General features: G+C 43.2%; 1 protein-coding gene across 2 annotated transcripts in view; it reads left to right on the top strand.

Moving 5' to 3' along the window:
• ARHGAP9 (Rho GTPase activating protein 9) overlaps positions 1–24,863 on the top strand; it is a 279,078-nt gene that overhangs the window by 42,449 nt on the left and 211,766 nt on the right. For both annotated transcript variants that reach the window (XM_075337075.1, XM_075337074.1), the window contains exons 2-3: positions 13,708–14,015; positions 23,682–23,935. In XM_075337075.1, the coding sequence (XP_075193190.1) occupies positions 13,708–14,015; positions 23,682–23,935 (562 nt within the window). The remainder of the gene's footprint in view (positions 1–13,707; positions 14,016–23,681; positions 23,936–24,863) is intronic.

Here is a 24,863-nt window from a genome sequence, read left to right as displayed (position 1 = left end):
TGTGCCATCCATGTGACATCCGTTTATTTACCCGCTCCCATAGAATTGCATTGGACAGACTCGCACGAGAAACTCACCAAAACGCAGCATGCTGCGATTTTTTTTTTTTTCTCCGTCCGATTTGGACTGAGAAAAAAATAGCAGATGGGAGCTGCCTCATTGATTAACATGGGTTAACAGAATTTCTCGCATTGCACTCGTGCGAGTTAATCGCAAGTGTGAAGCCGACTTTATTGCCAGCTGCAGCTTGTGCACAACACAGCGCATGTGATGAATATGAAAGTGTTTTGAAGCAGCTTCAACCAAATCATCTAATCCTAAAGTATCATTTTGCTGTTCTTCTGTTGTAATATCTGTTTGTTCCTCAGTTACAAGAGCAGCGCTGTGGCTCCATCTCAAACATACTGAATCCTATATTTTCTTCTAGATGTTGTTCATTACTCTCATTCATCAGTTTAATTGTACTTATGGTTGAAGCATTGTTCGTTACAATGGCAAGAACCTGTTCTTTTTTGCATTCCTAATCTTGTAGAACCTTTTCCACTAAGGCCTGGAGAAACTGGCCGGTGTGATGAGCTTTAGTATCTTTTACCGCCAGTGTCTTGCTAACAATTTTTTTTCTTGTCACAAACATATCGAACATCGATGGCAAAATAATTCAGTGAAATGCAGTGACTCTGGGCATCCAGCAAAGGCAATAGATTTCAAGATAGGACATTCAGACACAGCGTTTTGTGAGGAACCTCACAAAGAATGAGCATGTCAGTTTGTGTGGTGTTTTTCTAATCTGCTTTTGCTATTGAAAGCATTATTTATGATCTCAAAAACCTTTCAGGTGATAAGTTTTTTTAAAAAGCTGATCTGGTTTTGCAGCTGAAAAACGTATCCTCAAAAAACGCAGCAAAAATGTTGTGTGTGAATGAAGTCTTAGATCAGGAATAGAAATAGAACAGCCATTGATAGGACATTTCATAACTTTCCCAAATTCCTATGAAAAAAATTTCATCACACTCTGCATTGCACTACTGTCCCCAATTTATTATATATTTTAGGAGTATTTGCATTCCGACTCCGACTCCACCAAAATGAGCTCCGACTCCGACTCCACGACTCCGACTCCACAGCCCTGATTTCTCAATAGTCTCCTAGGAGCCTTTTTTTCAACACGACAACACCAGGCCACAAGTTGCTCTTGCTACTGTGAGCAACCTGCATCGACTCAATGTGCTGCCATAGCTGGCATTCAGCGGGGCAGAACATTCCTCAGATATCCATTAATAACCTTATTGATAGCAGCCAAGGTTATGAGTGCAGTATTTCTGCACATGGAGCCCAGATTCACTACTCATTAAATGGAGATTCTTTTGAAAAGTTTCCATTTTTTTTTAAGTCTTGCATATCATTAAATATCTATCTGGTGATTTCCATAATTCCGCAACTTGTCCTTCATGGTGTTACAGTTTCAGTATTGAGGAGTGTATATAATTGTTTTGTAATTGTAAATCAGCATTACAGGAAGAAGCCTCACTGAATGACTCACTTCACACATCAGGAAATCATATGCCTTAATAGGGAAGTACAAAAAGACTTTTTATAATAGTCACTGCAAAAAGTATTAGGGCAGAATTAACCCATGTGTTCCATTGTTAAAGTTGTCTGATCCTGTCATAGCCCAATACTGTATAATAGGCAATCTTATAGTAGAATTGTAATATTATGCTCTGGTGTCAGATGTGTAAGTGGAAGTGTAGCACCCAGGGATATGGGGTACTCGGTTTTGGGCAGTGTATGTCTGGGGAATGTCACAGTGGTGGCCGTCACCCGGTTCCGTGCCCTGGGCCCTTTTTGTAATGGGGATATTTACAGGGGATTGTTGAATAAAGTTTATACGTGACGCCACTTGCGGTGTTGCGGCTAAATCTAGGGAGCCGCCGCTGCAGAATGTCTCTGCTAGGGCTGGGGTTATTGGCAGCTAGTATGCAAGTCCCTCCGCAAGTAGGGTTTTGCCCTAGCGGGTGTATGGTGCAGTGGGCGTCGAAAGAAGGGAGTCCACGCAGGTATTCAGTGCAACTGGTTTACTCACTTTTCTGAGTTGGTAACTGGGGGTTTGAGGCTGGGTGGTTTCGCCTCCAGGTTCCCTTTGTCCCAGTGCCAGTCTGGTTTCTCTGGTACCTTATTCCCCTACACCTGTCTCTGGTAAGTGGGTCCCCGTCGTATAGAACATTGGGGGTCTCCATTCTGTGGTTTGTCCACTTCTGTCCGCCTGACGGTAGCATGAACCTTGTGTTGTTGGAGTCTCTGGTCCTGTCCCTGGTTCTCCCTTTGCTACTGAGTCTTTGGATTCTTTAGGGTCAGCAAGGTCCTTGATGGTCCCCTTTGCTGTGCAGGTGTTAACAGGTCAGCTTAAAGCTCTTTCCTGTCCTAGGGTCCTGTACCCCGTCAGTGCGTAGTTCCGGGAGTACTTCTCCTGGGTACCAGGTCACCGTCAATCCAAGTCAAAACGTCACTCTGCTTCCACCTTCACCTTCACTCCTCGCCTGTCTGATACTTGTCTCTGACTACTTTCCACAGTCTCCCACCTGGTCAACTAGTGGACTGGAGTGGCTCCACCTTTACGTAGCCATCCATTGGTCCCACCCTAGCTGGGTACCATTGTATGGGGAAATGTTGATGAAAACTGGGATTTGTTGGTACCGGCACTGGGATCTGGGTCTCTAAGGGGGTAGGCCTTGCATCCTTGTGGGGATGCAGAACCTTGTAACACCTTGATGGTCTCAGGGGCGCTACAGAAGCTCTTTCGCATTAGTGAAAAATATTGATGTAAGATTGGCCACCCAACTGATCAGCCATTTTCAGCTTCAGTGGTGGCTAGAACATAGCTTAGTAGACTGTTTAGTGGTTGCCGTCAGGTAAGAAGGTACTGCAGATCTGCTCCTTTTCAGTATGATTTATAGTCTTTTCTTTGCACACTGTTAAAAGCCATTTGCCAAGGGTGGAAACATCAGATTTTGGGTGTGTCAGGTGTAGGGCAGGATAGGGCCCATAATGAGTTTTATTCGTATTTGTGATGCAGGGTATTTTCACTGTATCAAAAGTGCAGCATTTTACAGTACAAGAACAGCGAATGGGATTAATAGAAATTGTAACGCTCGACAATGTTGTTGATTCAGGGACCAAGAGTAGAAGTGGACCCATTGGACCACAGGGGGATGCGGGCTTAGCCTTAGGTAGGAGGGGATTAATTATAAGCGCCTGCCATGAGGTAGACATCAGACGCCACTCCCATGACAGAGACTGGGACTGTGGCAGCTGACCCCCAGGACAAGAGACGGACTCAGGTACAGACACAGGTGCAGGCATGTACAGCCAGAATGGCTTGGCCATGCAGGAAAGCGGGTACGGACAGGTATGGTGGGCACGGCAGGGACAGATAGGTATGGAAATGAGGATTCAGGAATAGGTAGCGATCTGGAGTATGGGACCTGACAACTAGGTAGCAAACGGATGGTTGACTAAATGTCAGACTACCACTAGGTGGCGCAGAAGCTCAGTCAGGAAAACTAACCTGAGTGTAATACTATAAACGCCCACCAGAGGTTGCCAAACTAATCGTCAGAGAAGTCAAACAAAAATAGGTCAATGTCAAGAAATCACATCTTGGAACAGGGAGCAAAAGCTAGTCAGTCAAGAACAGAGCCGAGGTCGGATACCGAGATGCCAACTACACAGGAGGAACACCGGGGAGGACAGAAGACAGAGTAACTAAGGAAACACAAAGGTAAGACTGGGCAGGACAGATGGAGCATGGAGTAAGCAGGGACAGAGGAGGTCAGGCAGGGCTGGAGGGATGGAGGTCAGGCAGGGGAGGCGGGACCAAAGTCAGACAGGGTCGTAGAGATGGGGGTCGGGCAGGTCAGGGGTATGGACAAAGATACCGGGTAGCAGGGAAACGGAGCAGAGTACTTCTTACAGAAATAGCACAATGCCACACCTGAAATATCACTGGCGGTGTCCAAGAGACAACAAAACCAAGATATAGCAGCGTGACCCTCGAAACGAGGCCAGAGCAAACAGGCCCCTCCCGGATACCGGACCCATGCACCGGCTCAGGAATAGCAGAGCCATGCATGAATCATGACACTAAGGACGTTGCACAGGCACCTGCCATAGTGTGAGGATGCCTTAAGTACCTAGTGCCCCTTAGCCATATCCTGAGAGACACTTCTGGGAAATGGTGCACTGGCCATTTAAGAGCAGGGCAGATGTGCATGCATGCGCCCTAAGCATAGGATCTGGGAGGGAGATAGAGTAGGAGCACATGAAGACAACCGCGAGAGTGCGAGGGAGTGCGGGAGTTGCTGTCTCTGCTGAGAAGAGGCAGGTTAGTGCAGGAATGTCAGCATTACAGAAATCTCTTGTCCACTGTGCTTCTTTTTTACAATACGTAAACTCACCTGCTGTTATTTTTTTTTGTTTTCCAAAGCCGCACCATTTCAATTTCTTTTGCAGGCACTTTGACTACTTGCGTTAGATGCGGAAATTCTGCAGTAAAAAAAACGCACATGCATTTTTGGTGTGTTTATGCAGTGGAAACGTATAAAAAACGCATGTAAACCGAATCTAAGAATATCCTTACCAGGAAAGTTCAAAAGCAAAATATCTTTAAGGCTATGTGTCCATGCTGCGGAAAATGCGCGGATTTTGCCGCAGAGTTCTCGCGGAAAAGCCGCGGATTTCCCGAAAATCTGCAGCTCAGGCACTTCCCAGCCATTTCTATGGCATTTTGGAAATGCTGTGCCCATGCTACGGATTTTTCCGCAGCGGATTTCGTGCGGATTTTGATCCGGAAAAATCTGCAACATGTCAATTATTGTTGCGGATTTTCATTCGGATTTTGGCTTTAAAATTGGAAAAAAAAAAATCTGCATCAAGTCCGCGGCAATTCCGCGGTAAATCCGCAGCAAATCCGCACCTTTGAAAAGGTGCGCATTTTGCGGGAAAGCCGCGGATTTTGATGCAGAAAAATCCGCAGCTACATTCTCCAGTGGACACATAGCCTAAGGGTTACACACACAACAGATAAAAAGCGCAGCATCAAAAATGCAAAAAAAGGTAGCTTCAAAAACGCACACAAAAACGCAATTAAAAAATGAAAAAAAAACTAAGGTGCGGAGATGGTGCAGAAATTCTACAGTGTCAAAAACTGAACCAATACTGATCGTGGGAAGGTTTCCACATGTGTATTTTCCTATATATACACATAGAGAGACGTCAGACAGTCTAGTGGAAGAACGGCTGGACTGGTCATCTGAGAAACATAGTCCTCAGCCATCTTTTCAAAGTTTGTTTTCTGACATGCCGCAGCTAGAGGAAAACATACATGATGCAATAACAGAGAACACTTGATCTGTGTGTTCCCTGTGTTTCTTTATATACTATAATGGTAACAGTTGTCAGTCTTTGGTCTTGAGGAACGTACAGATGACATACTGGATGTGTCCTCTGCATTTCCTCATGCCCCTTTGTCACTGGGAATACCCCTGCCATCATCAAGGACCTCACACATTTCAGCAACAACCATCTTGATGCAGAAGCTTCTACATATGGAAACCCAGTGCTTAATATTAAATATGTTCAAAGGTTTTCAGAAAGGAAGCTGATTATTTCACTTCCCCTTCACAGTGCAGGGTCGGACTGATATTTTATATGGGCTTTGTGGGAAGGGTTTAGTAGACTACGTTTATGTCAGGGTTGACTTGGAGCAGAGAGCAACCCTTGTGTCTATTTTAGATGCTGTTGTTGCCGGTCTATATGGCCTTCAGGTTACCCTCATAAGGCACAGTTTTCTGAGCAAAAAAAGCTTAAAAACTACATCCTGTAGAACAGAGGTCCCCAACTCCAGTCCTCAAGGCCCACCAACAGTGCAGGTTTTTGGGATTTCCTTAGTATTGCACTGGTGTTAATGTAATTACCTGCCCAGGTGCTGGTTCCAACAGCAGTGCAATGCTAAGGAAATCCTGAAACATGCACTGTTGGTGGGCCTTGAGGACTGGAGTTGGGGAACCCTGCTGTAGAAGAAACATCCCACCAAGGAAGATACTAAGGTTTTATTCACAGTAGTATCAAAGCTTCTATTACCTATAATAAAGGGTAAAAGGATCCGTCATACGACATACCCAAGAGGTATGCCTTTTGTGGTCAGCTGTTTAGACATTAAAGGCTGTGTGTTGAGTTATTTAGAGGGCACAACAAATTTACTCTTATACAAGCTGTACTCTGACTACTTTATATTGTATGAAAAGGTCATACTATCAGTGTTGTCTCATGAAAAGATATAATAACATATTTACAAAAAGGTGAGGGTGTACTCACTTTTGCAATCTACTGTATGTATATAATTTAAGTGGCATAGCAACATCAGCCAATAAACACGTTTGATTACCGCATACATAGAAGAGATCACAGTACAAATTTGAGGTGCCAAAACCAATAATAACTCCATACATTGTACTTCAGAGGGAGGGAATAATAGCACTCCCCCACCAACACCCAACGCGCATTTCACCACAACTTTTTTCATTTACTTTGTAACATACTGGGGACGAAATTAATATTGAACATGTCACCAATTTAATAGGTAAATATACAGTGGATGAAATAATTATTGAACTTGTCACTAATATTTAAAGTAAATATATTTTGTAAAGGTGCTATTGACATAAATGTCTCACCAGATATAGGTAATAACTCATCCAATCCACTCGAGCTGGGAAATCAAACAATGGATGTCCATAAATTTATGTAATTTGTGTAATAATGAGAAATGACAGAAAAAAGTATTGAACATGCTTACAGGAACTTATTTAATACTTTGTACAAAAGCCTTTGTTGGTGATGACAGCTTCAAGACATCTCTTGTATAGAGAAACCAGTCGCATGCATTGTTCATGTGTGATTTTGGCCCATTCTTCCACACAATACTCTTCAAATCCTGAAGGTCCCATGGGCTCCTTCTATGAACGCTGAGCTTTAGTTCATTTCATAAATTTTCCATTGAATTCAGGTGAGGTGATTGACTGAGCCATTCTAACTTCACTGTTAGTATGGTGTTTTTGGGGTGATATGCAGTGCTTTTTTGCCCTCAAACATGGTGTGTGTTATGGCATACAAAGAGTTCAATTTTGGTTTAGTTTGACCAGACTATATTCCCCTAGTATTTCACATGCTTGTCTAAATGTTATTGAGCCAAACTTTAAACGTTCTTGAACATGCTTTTTGTTCAGCAATGGAGTATTGCACAGTGAGAATGCATACAGGCCATGGAGGTTAAGTGCATTAGTTATTGTTTTCTTTCAAACAATTGTATCTGCTGAGTCTAAGTTTTTCTGTAACTCTCCACAGATAGTCCTTAACTCTTGGACAACTCTTCTGATTATTCTTTTCATTCCTCTGTCTTAAATCTGGTGGTGATCACCTGGTCGTGGTCAGTTTATGATGAAATTATGTTCTTTCCACTTTTGAATTATGGCCCTAACAGTGCTCACTGAAACCTTTAATAGTTTAGAAATTCTGTTGTAACAAATGCCATCCGTATGTTTTGCAACAATAAAGTTGCAAAAGTCTTTAAACAGCTCACTGGTTTTACCCATCATGAGATGTTTGTTGTGTAGCATCTTGGTATTGTGACACCTTTTTATAGGCCATCACTTGAACCAGATATTATTTTTCACTAATTGGCAGGATTGCTTTCTTATTACTGATAGATTTCAGGTGGTGTCATTACTTTCCATGACTTTTTGTGCATCTCTTTCTTCATGTATTGGATAATTTTTCCCTGTATTATTTCTGATTATTACATATCACTAAACGTATGGACATCTACGGTTTGATTTCTTTTCCTGGGTGGAGTGGATGGGTTGTTATCGACATCTGGTGAGACATTCATTTCAATAGCACTTTAAGAAATATATTTATTTAGAAAATTGGTGAGTGTTCAATACTTATTTTACCCCTGTATTTCAAGGATTGACAGCGGTATTTAACAAGTTAACAGCCGCAAGCGGTGCTGTGCTCCACCCTCAGCTGTTAAAAGCACATGATGGCTGATTGAAACAGCCATTATGTGCTGGGAAAGATGCCGGCTTGGCAAGCGAGCCCTCATAAAAGTCAGGGAGCTGGTGTATGATGTACGGTACCAGTACATCTTATGTCGGTAAGGGGTTAAATGTAAAAATTGTAATCACCTCCCCATTTCCCTAGATAAAAATGAAGAAATAAAAAAGCAAACAAACATATTTGGTATTGGTGAGTTCATAAAAGTCGTATCCATCAAAATAAAAAATTAATGAACCCATATGGTAAAAACTGTAACAAGAAAATAAAAATCAAAAGGCCTAATTGCAGTTCTTTGGTCACCACACTTCCCTAAAAAATACAATAGAAAATTATCAATACTTGTGTGTTCTCCAAATTTTTCGCTAGTCAAAAAAACTTCCCTTAAATGCTCAATAATAGAGTCTAAAGAAGTGACGGCACAACCCACATTTATTATTTATATATATTCTTTTACAAACTTCTGCATTTTATCTATACAGGTTTGGTATTACTAATGGTACTGCCCTGGAGAACAATATTTCCAGGTCATTGTTATTGCACAATGAACATAGTAAAAACAAAAAACAAAGTGGAATTACACTTTTTTTTACTATTTCATTCTATTTGGATTATTTTTCCAGTTTTCCAGTACATTATATTGTAAAATGAGTGTTGTGAGTTAAAGGGAATCTGTCACCAGGTTTTTTCCACCTAATCTAAGTGCAGGATAATGTAGAGACAGCGACCTTGATTCCAGCGATGTCACTTACTGGACTGCTTAAGGTGGTGTCACACATAGCGACGACGACAACGACGTCGCTGCTAAGTCACCATTTTCGGTGACGTAGCAGCGACGTCCCGTCGCTGTCGCTGTGTGTCACATCCAGCAACGACCTGGCCCCTGCTGTGGATAAGATCAGATTGCTGGTCGTGATCGCTGCTGCGTCGCTATGTGTGACACCACCTTTAGTGTAGTTTTAATAATCTACTGCTGATTACACAGTGATCTTATCATTAGAGGACTACTTGGCGTGCTGCTTAGGTAGTCCAGGATATTCATGAGCTCTGTATAACTGCTAGATCTGCAATAGAGAAAACATTGATTTTATCAAAATGCCAGCAAACAGCTCAGTAAGTGACACATCGCTGGAATCAGGATCTCTGTCTCTACATTATGCTGCTCCCAGATGTGGGAGCAAAAACCTGGTGACAGATTCCCTTTAACTCCTTGCGACCAAGGATGTACTGGTATGTCCTTGGTCGCCTATTTCCCGTTACCGCAGGCTCTGGCGTCAAGCCCGTAGTAATCCCCGTACATCTCTGCTGATCTGATCAGCAGAGTTGTATAGTTAACAGGCGCAAGTTGATTGGAGAGCCACCCGTGCCTGTTAACCCTTTAGATGTCACTGTCAAATACTGACAGCGCAATTTAAATGGCTGCGGCGGAGATCACGCTGTTCCCCGCCGCCATCGGTGGCTCTGTAATGTCATCATGGGCCACCTTGTTGCCATGGTAGCACGGGGTCAGCTGAAGACCCCTGATGTTACCATAACTCACTTCCTATGAGAGCGCTGGCACTCACAGGAAAGCAGCATTTCTCCTAATCAGAGCGATGCTGTCTGATCAGCAGAAATGCACAGGCAATTGCAGTGTGGGGTGATAAAGTTTCCTAAGGGGACTAGTAAAATAAATAAATAATGTTAAAAAAAAGTTTTAAAAATGAAAAAAAACTAAAAGTTCAAATCACCCCTCTTTCGCCCCATTGAAAATAAAAGTTAAAAAAGACAAAATATACAGATATTTGGTATTGCCGTGGTCCAAAATGCCCGATCTATCAAAATATAAAATCAGTTAAAATGCAATAACAGGCGATCAAAACGTAGCATCCGCACAAAAAAGGTATACCGTATTTTTCGCTTTATAAGACGCACCTGATTATAAGACGTACCCCCAAATTTGGTGAAGGAATAGAGAATTTTTTAATAAATGGGGTACGTCTTATAATGCCAGTGTCAGTCTAACAAATCATATAGGGTATATGTTCCTCATAGCCCCCCCATCCTAAAATTAGCCCGCTTAATATGGATATGTCCACCTTATATTGAATATAGCACCCTTGTGCTGGCACACATTCCCCAGTGATGCCACATGTCCTCTATGGCTGGCACACGTCCTCTATGGCTGGCACACGGCCCCTATGGCTAGCACACGGCCCCCTGTGGCTGGCGCACAGCCCCCAGTGATGCCACACGTCCCCTATGGCTGGCACACGGCCCCTATGGCTGACATACGGCCCCTATGGCTGGTACACGGCCCCTATGGCTGGCACATGGCCCCCAGTGATGCCACATGTCCCCTATGGCTGGCACATGGACCCTATGGCTGGCACACGGCCCCCTGTGGCTGGCACACGGCCCCCAGTGATGCCACATGTCCCCTATTGCTGGTACTTGTCCTCTATGGCTGGCACACGGCCCCTATGGCTGGCACACGGTCCCCTGTGGCTGGCACACGGCCCCCAGTGATGCCACATGTCCCCTATGGCTGGCACACGTCCTCTATGGCTGGCACACGGCCCCCTGTGGCTGGCACATGGCCCCTATTGCTGGCAAATGGCCCCTATGGCTGGCACACGCCCCCCTGTGGCTGGCACACGGCCCACTGTCGCTGACACACATCACCCTGTGTTAGATATCGCCCCCATGCTGCTACTTTTAGTAAAATAAACTCTTTCCTTACCTTCTCAAGCACTGTCCTACCTCATGTCTCCCTCCGTGGGGTTGAGCTCCTCCTGTCTTCTGCACTTCCTACTTCCTGGTTCTCGGTGTGGTCATGTGATCGGCACAGCAGAGAGATATCTCTGCGTGCCTGATCACAGCAGCAGGAGGGAGACCGGGGAGACATGCAGGAGGAGGTAAGGAAAGAGTTTTTTATTTTACTATGGGCAGCAGCATGGGGGCCATAGCTAACACAGGGGGGCATGTGCGATCAAAGCGAAACACAGGCAGATATAATATGCGCCGCTCCCCCAGCCCATCACCACAGTGTGGTTTCAGCACCACGGTGATGGACAGCGGCTGTGCATATTATATGAGCGGGAGCAGGAGATCTAACGCTGCCGCCCGCAGCTTTCACCTGCCTCTACCAGCCTCCCTCAGCCTCCAGCACGGCTCCAGAGCGGCCCCCACCTCCCCTGGACCCTGCAGTATATAATCCGTATATTCGGATTATAAGACGCACCCCCTACTTTTCCCCAAAATTTGGGGGAACAAAAGTGCGTCTTATAAAGCGAAAATAAAAATTTGAGCTTAAAATGCAAAAAAGAAGGCACACTGAACCCCAGATCCCGAAAAATGAGAACTATATGAGTCTCAGAAAAATGGCGCCAAAAGTGCTATTCTTTTTTATTTCTTTTGGACAAACTTCTGTATTTTTTTTAACCCCTTAGATAAAAGTAAAAATATACGTTTAGTATCTACGAACTGGTACTGACATGAGGCATCCTATGGACACATCACTTTTACCATATAGTAACTACTGTGAATAAAAGACCCCAAAACAATCGTACATTTGCACTTTTTTGCAATTTCACAGCACTTGGAATTTTTTTCCCATTTTACAGTACACTATATGATAAAACTAATGATTTCATTCAAACGTACAAAAAAATAAGCCCTCATATGGCAATAGAGAGGGAAAAATAAAAAAGTTAGGGCTCTCGGAAGAAGGGGAGAAAAAAACAAAATTGAAAATCGCCCGGGGTGAAGGGGTTAAAACTATAACGCATTCAGTGAATAATAAACTCTTATACGGCTATGCAGAGGGGGGGATATACCATTGGTTCAACCTGTGGAGCCCCACAGGGGCCCAAGAGGTAGGGAGGCTACTTCCACCTCCAAAATATGTAAAACTGTGCATTGTAAGGGCCATTACACTGCAAAAGGCCCATATATTGTTGTTAGACAGTGGTCTTTTTCTGTCTGTGTATGCCCCTTTGGCTATGTCAGAGTAAAAATAAAAAAGTTATAGCTCTTGTAGGAAGAGGAGGGAGAAATGCAAATGTAAAAACTAAATTTGACTGCCGAGGCGAGTGATAAGAATTGGATTAGCACAGCATTTATAGAAATGTCATGATGAAAAGAAGGTGGAAACCATAATACTCCAAATTTTTCAATGCATTTATAAGAGCGGAAACAGCAGAATCCTTTGATTCCATGGGAGATAAGCCACCATCAGAGATGCCTGCCAATGGATTACTGCCTTCTACCAAATGACAACACATGCCAGTGTAGTGCCCCTGAACCACTCAGGGCACTACTAGGTACTGCATCCTCACCAGGATGCAGGACCTGCCCCCAGGGACCTGGAACACCAGTGCCAGTGACATCTGCACACACCAAAATTCCCACTCCACACCAGGGGTAATTGGCTAGTCAGAAACCAAAGGGATAGCCACCTAGAGGGCGGAGCCAGTCTAGGGGACTAGACAGCCTGGTGGGAGGGGACAGTGAGCAGTCAAGAGTAGAGAGTCAAGCAGAGAGACGTGCCTAGAGCTGGGTCGTATAACGGTGGCCCGGGGGCACAGGAGAGTGGTCTCCAGGGTAGGTACACCCGAGTACCACTGGGACTAGAGCACCGACGGGGCAGGCTTCAGCTTCACAGCCTGGCAATTACCTGCATGGTAAGGGGACCTTCACCAACCTCACTGACCCACAGATCCGGGGGCATCAGCAGTAATGGGAGGATCAGGGTTTGGGACACGGACCGGCCCTACAGTGTCCACACTATCCACCGTACAGACGAGGAGACTGCCAAAAGGACAGTCGGGCTCCAAACCAGCTCCAAGCCAAGGGGACCCAACCACACTGAGGGTGCCGGAGACAGAGCAACTGAGTCATCAAACTGGCACTGGAAATACAGGGACTTGAACCAGCCGTTCAAGGGCCCAACTGTGAATAAAGACTGTTAACTTACAACCCACGGTGTGGCTTCCCTTCTTCGGCGAAAGTCCCCACCATACATCTCCCGGGGCTCAGCCCTACCTGTGGAGGGCCTACCACCACAGCTGCCATTACCACCAGCCCTAGGGATAACCAACTCAGCAGCGGCGGTTGCAACATCTTAACCGCAACCCGCAGGTGGTGTCACACAAATGACTTTAATCTGCCCTGTAAATACTGCCCATTAAAAAGTGTCCCCAGGGTCACTGAACCGGGCAACGGCCAGCATTCACCCATGACACAGCATTCCCGTAAATATACGGCCCAGTACTGAGTACCCCATAATCCTGGGCAACACACCAGTACATGTGTAGGTTGTGGTCAGGAGACATCACTGTCCAGCATCTTTAAATCAACCATTGATCACACTTATCTACTCTGTGAACAAAGGATTCAGTGTGTTCAGATCCTCAAGATGACCCTGATGTCTCATGTAGGGCACAGTTGGGCTGTGCTGCCCCCATATACGTTAAATTGTGAGCAGCTGTAGTCCTAATGAATTGGTTACAGTTTTATACATATGATTCATCCCACAAATGACAGACTCCACTTCATGTTTTTCTCTATAAATAGTTCTATCTCTTTGAATGGTCTTTTTTCAATTCTTTCTAGGTTTCCTGAGATGTTCTCTGGACTTTGGACACTGGAAGGCCGCAGCTGGAAAAGGTCTCACCCTGCAACAAAGCCAGTGATCTTGAGAGTTGTCAGCAACTATATGTTTAAGGTTATTGATGGAAACATCATTAGTCTGGAAGAAGGGGATATCCTTTTGCTTCTAAACAAGGTTGATAAACATTGGTGGCAGGTCAAAAAAATTGGAGATTGTGAGAAAAGCAAGCCGTTCAATGTGCCCACCTCATATATCGATCAGCTAATCACTAGCAGAAATCTGGGACACCAGAGCAAAACTGAATATATAGGTAATATGTCTGGTACAGATATATGCTGATACTGTTTATTGATGCACAGAAGAATATACTACTCACAAAAAGTCAGGGATATTTGAATTTTGGGTGAAATTTCAGGATGATCCTAAAATGCAATTTGACCTTTTCCGGTGAATTTAATGTGACCTTCTTTAAATTTTGAATTGCACATCTCCAACTGTTCAAAATTTCAGTAATTTTTGCACAACTTGCTGTTCTCTAGTAAGGAACGTAATGGCAAAATTCACAACAGGGGTTTAATCCATGAATCACCCAATAAATTTTGGGGTTCAATTAGAATTATTTAAACAGTCCTCCTCATCATGCTGTTCACATTTTGACAACATGAGACCACGATGACATCTTACAATTGATTAACAATAGTGAAGGGTGGACTCGCAGATATCAGGGATCGGCAAACCTAACCAGATTTTTAAAAAAATCCAATTCCGGGCCGGATTTGGGTCCTATATAAGTCTATGAGGACCAGAATACTGGCTATTAAATGGTATTAGAAGGTAAAGGGGGATAGGAGCAAGCGCACTGTACTTACTGAGCCTCCAGAGCAGCTGTAGCTGCTCCCGCGGCTGCTTATTACCTTCATTGCATATGCAATGCTTTCCCCACCTACCGGCTTCTGTGATTGGTTGCAGTCAGACACACCTCCAGCCTGAGTGACAGCGTGTCTGACGTGTCTTCCAATCACAGATGCCATGTGTATCATACAGAAAAAATAAATAAAGAAATAATGAAAATGGCGTAAGGTTCCCCCCTAGTATAATACTCAGCAGGGATAAAGCATACTGTTACAGGCTGCAGCCCCCTGGCCCTGAGCCTCTCTTGGCTGTGTCTCAAAATAAGAACTGCAAGTGGCCTTTTTTTTTTTTAATTATTAAACTAAATTGGTCCCCCCAATATTGATACATAGCCATGATAAAGCCCAACAGCTGGGGGCTGGTATTTTCAGGCTGGAGAGACACATGGTTATTGGGCCTCCCCAGCCTAAAAATAGCAGCCTGCAGCTGAACAGAGTTGTCACATCCATTAAATACAACAATTACTCGACTCTTCCCAATTGCCCTGGTGCGATGGCAATCGGGGAAATATGGGGTTAATGACAGCTCACAGCTGCCACTAAGCCCTAGACTAGTAATGGCATCTATGAGACCTCCCATGACTAATTTGTAAGTGAATGTAAATAAACACAAACACCAAAAAAGTCCTTTATTTGAAATAAAATATAAAACACACCCTCTTTCACCACTTTATTAACCCCCAAAACACCCCTGCAGGTACAATGTAATCTAAACAAGATCCCACGATGATTCCAGCTCTGCTACATATGAACTCACAGAGTGCAATCATGGAACATGATCGCCCACTGAAGACTTCAAACAGAGACTGCGCAGCGATAAATGGGGATGTTACTCAGGTAATTTGCGTGCACAGCTGTAGGTTCCCACAGCCCTCCACCTGTGACTACAGGTAACCTGACCTCAGAGTACTTCATTAAACTCAATGACCCCACCTGAGAAGAGGTCACTGACTTTACTGAGGTCACCTGAGGTCATGTTACCTGTGGTCACAGGTGGAGGGCCATGGGATCCTCCAGATGTGCCTGCAACTTACCTAAGTGATGATACTACATACTAATAAAGTATCACTGTAGCGTGAACTTTTTACGTTTTACATAAATTTCACCCTAAATCTAAATATCCCAAACTTTTTTTTTTTGAGTAGTATATCTTTAAAAAATGTGTTAACATAATTTTATAGCAAATGTATAAGTCGTCAGCATAGCATAATAAGAATAGAGGTTTCTGGCAATAGTATATAATGCTACTCTGAAATATAACTTTTATTTGAAATTGTGAGCTTAGATAAGAGTGAGAAGCAGCTGGGAATGCACATTTCTTAATGATTCCGCTTTGACATACTGTATCTGCACATACAAGCTGTATCTGCTGTTTCAAAGGGCAGCCTGTATTCTGCAAATGGATTCGCAATGTAGATCTAAAGAACAGCCTGTAGTCAGCATAAACATATGTGGTGCAATAACTAAACATTTTAGTTATTTACACATACATTTTCATTTTGCGGCCAAAAAAAAGATCATCAATTTATCCATTATTACTTTTCAAAAGTGCGTCATCTGTTTCTCATGTTCAATAAAGAAAAAGAAAAAAAAAAAGAAAGGAGACCCAAGTGGTGTTTTTCATCTCCTGGAAAGACAATGGCATCCACAATCCTTTTGTTTCTGTTATTTTTTCTTTTTCAAATAACCATTTAGTTGGATGACTGAGTTACATTGGACCACAGTTGCATATGTCACCATTTTTTAATGCAATTGAGAAAACAAAATAGTCGTCACCGGTCCCATTATATGTAAAATAAAAAAATATAATGTGATATACACTAAGTGTAAATAAGGATTTATAGGGGTGGTCTGAAGGCCAAAGTAATTTTCATCTAAATCCCGATCTGTTTAGTGCCATAGTCGAAAATAATTTGTAATATACTTGCATTAAAATTTCCCTGCTATTCCCTAACTACGCTATGTAACTGCTATTGTATTTTTTTTCCTGCTATTGCTTCTCTGATGACGCTTTTTTTGAGAATCCCATTAAATGCTGGGAAACAAAGTGACATCATTGACGCTTATTCTAGGGCTGGGCTAGTGCCTGCACTTTGTTCACTGTGCAATGTGCACAATGATAGCGCACTCTCTGTTGTTGGCCCAAATCAGCAGTAATGAGATGGCAAGAGAGTGTTGTCAGTATACCTGTTGTGCTGAGACCAGTGTCACCCCTACAAGAGACATCACTGGTCTCTGCACGCACTGGTATTCTGACACCGCTCTGTTTGCAGCTTATTATCACTGACAACAGAGAGCGCACTGTCACTGTGGACATCGCACAGAGCGCTGGGACTAGCCCAGCCTCTGCAACGAGGGTCACTGATGACACTTCATCACAGGGAGGGGGCAGGCACTGCGATGGTGATAGGAGCCTCTGCCCCTTTATTTGACTATCTCAACATGCAACATGGGATTCTTAAATGAAGTGTCATCAGAGAGAAAGTAGAGAAGACAAATACAATAGCAATTAGATAGTGTAATTAGGGAACAGTAGGGATATTTGAATGCAAGTATATTAGAAAATACACGTAAAGCAAATATAAAGCTCACCTGAATCACTGAGAGCACGGAACTAAGTCCATCAGAATCCAAAAAAACAATAAATGTCCCAGCATTTCTACAATGGAAAACTTTGTTTTCAATACATTAAAAAAGACATCCATCAAATGGCATACCGAATTATAAAAGTTAGTGAGGATTCACATGGTGCATTAAAATGTCTCTCCTAATCATTATATATATATATATATATATATATATATATATATATATATATATATATATATAAAAAAAAACTCCATAGATAAAAACCCACAAAATTTAACTCCCCTTGATACTTATTGGAATTAGGGGCACTTTGCACGCTGCGACATCGCAGGCCGATGCTGCGATGCCGAGCGCGATAGTCCCCGCCCCCATCGCAGCGGCGATATCCTTGTGATAACTGCCGTAGCGAACATTATCGCTACAGCAGCTTCACATGGACTCACCTGTCCTGCGAGCGTCACTTTGGCCGGCGACCCGCCTCCTTATTAAGGGGGCGGGTCGCATGGCGTCACTGCGACGTCACACGACAGGCGGCCAATAGGAGCGGAGGGGCGGAGATGAGCGTGATGTAAACATCCAGCCCACCTCCGTCCTTCCGCATATCCTACGGAAGCCGCAGTGACGCCGGTAGGAGATGTTCCTCGCTCCTGCGGCTTCACACACAGCGATGTGTGCTGCCGCAGGAACGAGGAACAACATCGGACCGTCGCGTCAGCGTAATCATGGATTACGCCGACGCTGCACCGATGATACGATTACGACGCTTTTGCGCTCGTTAATCGTATCATCGAGCCTTTACACACTACGATGTCGCATGCGATGCCGGAAGTACGTCATTTTCAATTTGACCCCACCGACATCGCACCTGCGATGTCGTAGTGTGCAAAGCCCGCCTTAATCTAATCAGATGATATTAGGAGTTATCCAGATACACATAACACCCATTTACAATGCACATATATGTGGTTTTAAAAAAAATAGAGACCTTTATATTCATCTAAAGCAGGCCATGTAAAATGATTATATTATTTATTCCTAAACTTCATAAAGCCAAATTCCCCCCATGCCTAAGACCTACTGTGGTGGCTATTTGGTCAATTAATTAATGTTTTTTGAATGGGTTGATTCTCTCATACAATCCATTATAGAAAAGTATCCCGGCCACCTTAAAGATTAGAGACATGTGTTGGCATCTGTTAAAAAAATATGTATTCCATATAACTATAAAGTTCCAAATATGCATTGTAGAAAATAGCTTCAAGGACACTTGTGGCACCCCTGAGGCTTCAGTCGCCACAGAGTATTGCACCCAAATTTGGGTGTAATACTAAACCTGGATCCTGAAGAGGTCAGTCCCGGTTTCACTACATTACACACTCAAATACACACCAGGTTGCCCTGTTCCCACTCCGGACTGGGCTAGGATCGGGTAATAAAGGGATTGCCGACAGAGAGGCATTTACAGGATGCCCTCACACAGGGGCCCCAGTCCCACTAGCTTAGGATCTGGGAGGGGGAGGTGCAGCCAACAGGGGGAGTCAGGAGCCAACACAACAGTTAGAGAGTTCTCCAGCAGGAGAGCAACAGAGCAGACATGTTTCTCGGGTGCTCCGGTGGAAAGGAGAAGAAGTTCACACGATTGCTGTGGGGAGAGTGAACCGGCTCCCCACGGAACAGACGCCACACAGGGCGGCAGGACCCTAGGGAAGATCATACTTCACGTTGGTTTTCCAGAATCTGCCTGGACGGGGAATGTTTCAAGCTTCCCTGACCACACAGCGCCCGACAGCACAGTGCCATATAGGATCCGGGGCCTTGGATGACTTCAGACCCCACAGCGGAACCACGGCACTTGCATATAGGGACAAGCGTTCTACTCGTGAAACCCAGGGTCCCTCGTAGCTTCAAGCCAGGGGATCCACAGACAGGCGTTACAAGGAGGAAACCCACCGAACACCCAAACCGGACTAATCTCTAATAGGTTTGGGTTCGACGGAGCCCATCATAGCAAGTGACTGGTATTACCCGGGTGAGCGGCACAGCACTAAAAGTGAGTAAACAACCTGAAACCGCAACCATAGACTCTGACTCTTCATTACTATCACCGCCGCTTCGCGTTTTGGCGCCCGCCATTACTACTCCCCTCATCATCCTCTCCGGGGCCCGCTCCACCTGTGGGGAGCGATACCATCCACAGACAGGCGTTAAAAGGAGGAAACCCACCGAACACCCAAACCGGACTAATCTCTACTAGGTTTGGGTTCGACGGAACCCATCATAGCAAGTGACTGGTATTACCCGGGTGAGCGGCACAGCACTAAAAGTGAGTAAACAATTTGGAACCGCAACCATAGACTCTGACTCTTCATTACCGTCACCACCGCTTCGCATTTTAGCGGCCGCCATTACTATTCCCCTCATCATCCTCTCCGGGGCCCGCTCCACCTGTGGGGAGCGATACCATCCATAGCTGCTACCATCATCTGCCCCAGAGGACAGCAACAGCAGCGGCGGCCCATTCCCTGGCCGGATACTGCAGGTACTACAGGTAGCGTCACGACAATCACCTTACCACTACCCCCATCATCCTTCCCCAGCCATCTTCTGTACGCCTCAGGGCAACGGAGCCAGGCTAGGCCACCTGTGATGACAACAGTCGACGGCCAGGCGACGAGTACGTTAACCGCCTGCCCCGTGGGGTGCTACACATTAAAGTGATGCGAGTCAGATACAGTGGTAATACAAAGGAGGACTGAGAGTCATTTTCGCTAAATAGAAAACACAAACTTTATTTTGATACAAAAAATAAAATTACATTTATTCTGGAAATAATATCAATTTCATTATTTGTCAAAAAATGTGTTTAACCAGAGATTTAGGCAATGAGTTTATTGTAAGTATATATCTCTATAAGAATTGTGACATTCCATAGTTGCATGTCCTAATTGCACACTCAAAAATCACGAGTATTCTCCTAGTGGGGAATTCCATCATAGGCCACCAGATGTCAGTAGTGGAAAATTATTAGATTTAAGTTTAAATTGTCATTCAGGGAGGAAGGAGACAAACTCTAACGCCACCTATTGGAAGTAGCAATCCTAAAAGTCAAAAGTGACTCTCCAACGAGCCTTTTTGTTGGAGAGTCACTTTTGACTTTTAGGATTGCTACTTCCAATAGGTGGCGCTAGATTTAATTTGTAAGATTTAGTAGCATAAAGATAAAGTACAGGTGCTCTATGTAAAAATCTGCTATTGCAATGTATCTCCATGTATTAGTCTCTGTGGTAATAGATCTGTATACGAGCCTATGTAACGCTGAAATCAATTCATATAAAGCTCAGTCTGCAATTATTAACATTTATCCTATCTTAAATAATAATCACAGCCACATAGGTAGTAAGCAGTGTTGGTAATTACCCATTGTGTGTTTGGTCTCACAGCATTACACCACCTTGAGAAAGCGATCCACATGAAACGCGTGTCGGGGTGAACAGCTGGTGAAATAAGTATTGAACACGTCCCTAATTTTCTAAGTAAATATGTTTCTAAAGGTAATATTGATATGAATTACTTACCAGATGTCAGTTACAACCCATCCAATTTACATAGGTAAAGAAATCACAGTACAGATGTCTACAAATTTAGTGATGTGTAATAAAGAGAATTGACACAGGAAAAAAAAGTATTGAAAACATGAAGAAAAAGAGGCACAAAATGCCATGGAAAGTCATGACGCCAGCTGAAATCTATCAGTAATTAGAAAGCATTCCTGCCACTTGCTTAAAAATAATATCAGCTGGTTGACCTGATTGCCTATAAAAAGGTGTCTCATTACCAAGGTGCCACATAACAAACATCTCATGTTGGGTAAAACCAGTGAGTGGTCTAAAGACCTTTGCAACTGTTGTAGCTGTTTTGCTCTGACCCAAAATCAGATTACAGGATCACTAGTGATGAGAATACAAAACTGATGAATTCAACATAAAATGTAAAAAAAAAATAAAAATGTAACACTACTAACCCTTCTATATTACAACCTTATTGTTGCAATAAATATTGATGGCATTGGTTACAAAAGAATTTCTAAACTACTGAAGGAGCTGCCTGCAAGATTTCAGACAGAGGAGTGGAAAGAATAGTCAGAAGAGTTGTCCAAGAGCCAAGAACCACCTGTGGAGAGCTACAGGAAGATCTAGAATCAGCAGGTACAATTTTTGCAAAGAAAATAATAAGTAATGCACTCAACCTCCATGGCCTATATGTACGCTCACCACACATGGGTGAACAAAAAGCATATTGAAGCATGTTTAAAGTTTGCTGAACAACATATAGACAACTTGTGAAATACTGGGAGAATAAAGTCTGGTCAGATGAGACCAAATTGAACTCTTTGGATGCCATAATATACACCATGTTTGGAGGCTAAAAGGCACTGAATGTCACCCCAAAAAACACCATACCAACAGTGAAGCTTGGAGGTGGGAACATCATGGTATGGGACTGTTTTTCAGCATATGGCACTGGCAGACTTCATATGAGTGATGGAAGGATAAATGGACAAATGTACTGAAACAGTCTTGATAAAAATCAGCTGCCATACAAGATGATGAAAATGAAACAAGGGTGGACATTTCAGCAAGACAATGATCCCAAACACACAGCCAAGAATGATCTCAATTGGTTTCAGAAAAAGAGAATAAAGCTTCTAGAATGGTCTAGCCAATCGACTGACCTGAATCCAATAGAGAACGTATGGAAAGTACTAAAATTCAGGGTTCATAGAAGGAGCCAAGGAAACTTTCAGATTTGAAGAGTGTTTGTGTGGAAGAATGGGCCAGAATCTCCCCTGAGCAATGCATTCAACTAGTTTCTCCATACAGGAGGCATCTTGAAGCTGTCATCATTAACAAAGGCTTTTGTATGAAGTGTTAAATACATTTCAGTAAGCGTGTTCAATACTTTTTCCCTTTGTAATTTCTTATTATTACACATCACTAAATTTATGAACATGTATGGTTTGATTTATTTGCCTGTGTGTATTGGACAGGTTGTTACCAACATCTGGTGAGAAATTCATGTCAATAGCACATTTATATACGGTATTTACTGTGAAAATTAGTAGAATGTTCAATACTTATTTTGCCCACTGTAAGTTGTATCTCTTTTAGAGTTGAGTGGATTGGTCATAATCCGGGTCTGGATCGGGTTGCCGCTGAAGTCCGGATCTGATCCGGAATCCGCGGCCATGTAAATGAATGGGGAGCCGGATCCGGGACGAGAGAGAGAGAGAGGGAGGGAGAGGGAGAGGGAGAGGGAGAAAAAAAAAAATCCCGGATCCAGATCGTGCACCCCGAATTCCGGGTACTGGTCGGACTCGGATCGGGTGCTCAAACCGTGCGGATCCGGGTCCGCTCAACACTAATCTCTTTATATATTTTTTTTTTTTCTAAACAAAAGGGGTAGCTGATTATGTGATAAAATGTGTGGGCATGCTAACTTGTGCAAACTTAAGGTGTCACTTTTGCATACATTTTCCATAGATTAATTTAAAAAAAACACCAAAGCAGATATGTCTGGCTTTTTTTTTTAAGAAAAAAAGTGCAGAAAACTATATCAATACTGTTCCATACAGTTGTTTGCCAACAATGTCACTTTTATTCCAGTTAATTAATTTCATTCTGATAGACTCTTTTTTTTTTTCGAAATGTCATTTTCTAGAGTAGCCTAAAGTTGTTGGAAATATACTATGTATCCTATGCTAACACTCAGACCAGATGAGGCAGTAGTGGTTACCAAAGGATCTTGTCATGGCGGATAGATGTACGAGGGACGTTCCTTAAAAATTTCTCCTGACCCACTTCCTGTTGACTGAGGGCAACAAAACTTGGTACAGCTATCAGTCCTTCTCTACATAGGTGCTACCTAGGGATACACACTTGTCCCATCTATTTATGCAACTATAAACACCTCTTTTGTAAAAGTCCACACGTTGTGACTTTGGAAATTAGAGTCTCATCATCTGGAAAATGTTTGCTCTTCAAAAATATCTTCACTTAGTTTCCACTAACATTTGACCAAATTTGAAATGATGATACCAGTTCTTGACTGCATCATGATTGGGAATCGTCACCATAAACCTGTTTCATCTCATTGAACTTTGGTTCACACACCCTTGGTGTGCGGCCTTTCAAGTAAAGGAACTTGATGACTGCTCTGTCTTCCATTGGGTCCATTATCAAACATCACACCACTTCAGCACCGGTAAAAGAAAGACCGTTATCAGTTCAGGGTTGCAAATTGTCACCTAACCTATAGAAACTTATATCATTACTCGTGCAGTTTCAGCTTCCTGCGAAAAATAGAAGTGGGGCAGGGGAAATCTTTAATAAATGTCTCTCATACGTTGACAGTAATCTGCATTCTGTTGGTGGTCTGTTCCATGAACTAATGGTTTATCTTTTTTTTCCCTGTGACAGCAAGCAAAATATTTCATAGATCGCAGGACAACCTGCTCTCTCCCCAATTCTTCTCAAAGATGGAAGAACAAGGTGGTACTAACCAAAATAGCAAAGACTCTCCAAAAAAGGAAATAAACGTGCAGGTATTAAAGGGCAGCTTGACAAGAACACATAGAAAGAGTGCCAGCTTCTCTCTCAGTTCCTCTTGGCATGGACAGTTCCCTAAATGTGAAAGACAGAAGACCACATTCCAAAAGTGCATTTCTGAAAAGGTAGGTGGACTTCCATAACGAAGCAGCAGTAGTATAGAAAAGTATCAGCTCTGCTGATCGGAAAAAAAGGTATAACTTTCATGTTATACCTTTTTTTAGATGTATTTATTGTACAAAAGTAGTAAAATTAATGAGCTATATAAATTTAGTTTCACTGTCCTCATACCTAGTTAAGATGATTATTTACTGTATACTGTATGTTATGGTAAATGGCACAAAAATTAAGACAGGAAAACACTGGTAATGTCTTTAATATCCCTCCTGAAACAGTTAAATTGGTTGTTCGTTACTAACATATTAATTAACTATATATAGGACTGGTCATCAAAATAAGATTAGTAGTGGTCTGTTATCTGAGCACCCTCACCGATCAGATGTTTTCAGTGTTCGGAGTCGCGCTGTTTTGGCTTTTTCAAGGCTTATATCCAGCAGCCACCAGAGCAGATATCAGCTCATAGGTGAAGGTGCCATGCATCAGACCTCCACTAATCTAATAATGATGAGTTGATGACATATCTTAGGGATTATCAGTGTGGCTCCTTGGCAATCCCCACTTTGCTAAAAGTTAGGGGTACTTTTGTGACGTACCAGTGACCTCATCAGCAATATCGCTGTGTGTGACACTAAGCAGCGACCTGGCCCCTGCTGTGAAATAGCTGATCGTTACACACTGTTCTGGTTCATTTTGTGCTCGTTGGTCTCCCGCTGGTCGCTGGTGAGATCTGCCTGATTGACAGCTCATCAGCGACCATGTAGCGACGCACCAGTGATCCTGATAGGTCATATCGTGGTCGGAATCGCTGGTACGTTGTTTAGTGAGACAGTACCCTTAATCAGAAGGTTGTTTGTTCAATTAAAAAATTCAACTTGTGCAACACAAAGAACTAGTGTTCATATAGGTATATCACTGGAAATACGGTATGTAACG

The sequence above is a fragment of the Anomaloglossus baeobatrachus genome, chromosome 2 (genome assembly GCF_048569485.1).
Source record: "Anomaloglossus baeobatrachus isolate aAnoBae1 chromosome 2, aAnoBae1.hap1, whole genome shotgun sequence".
NCBI classification, from domain to species: Eukaryota; Metazoa; Chordata; class Amphibia; order Anura; family Aromobatidae; genus Anomaloglossus; species Anomaloglossus baeobatrachus.
The sequence above is the reverse complement of the archived record's forward strand: the minus strand, read 5'-3'. Positions and strand labels throughout refer to the sequence as shown.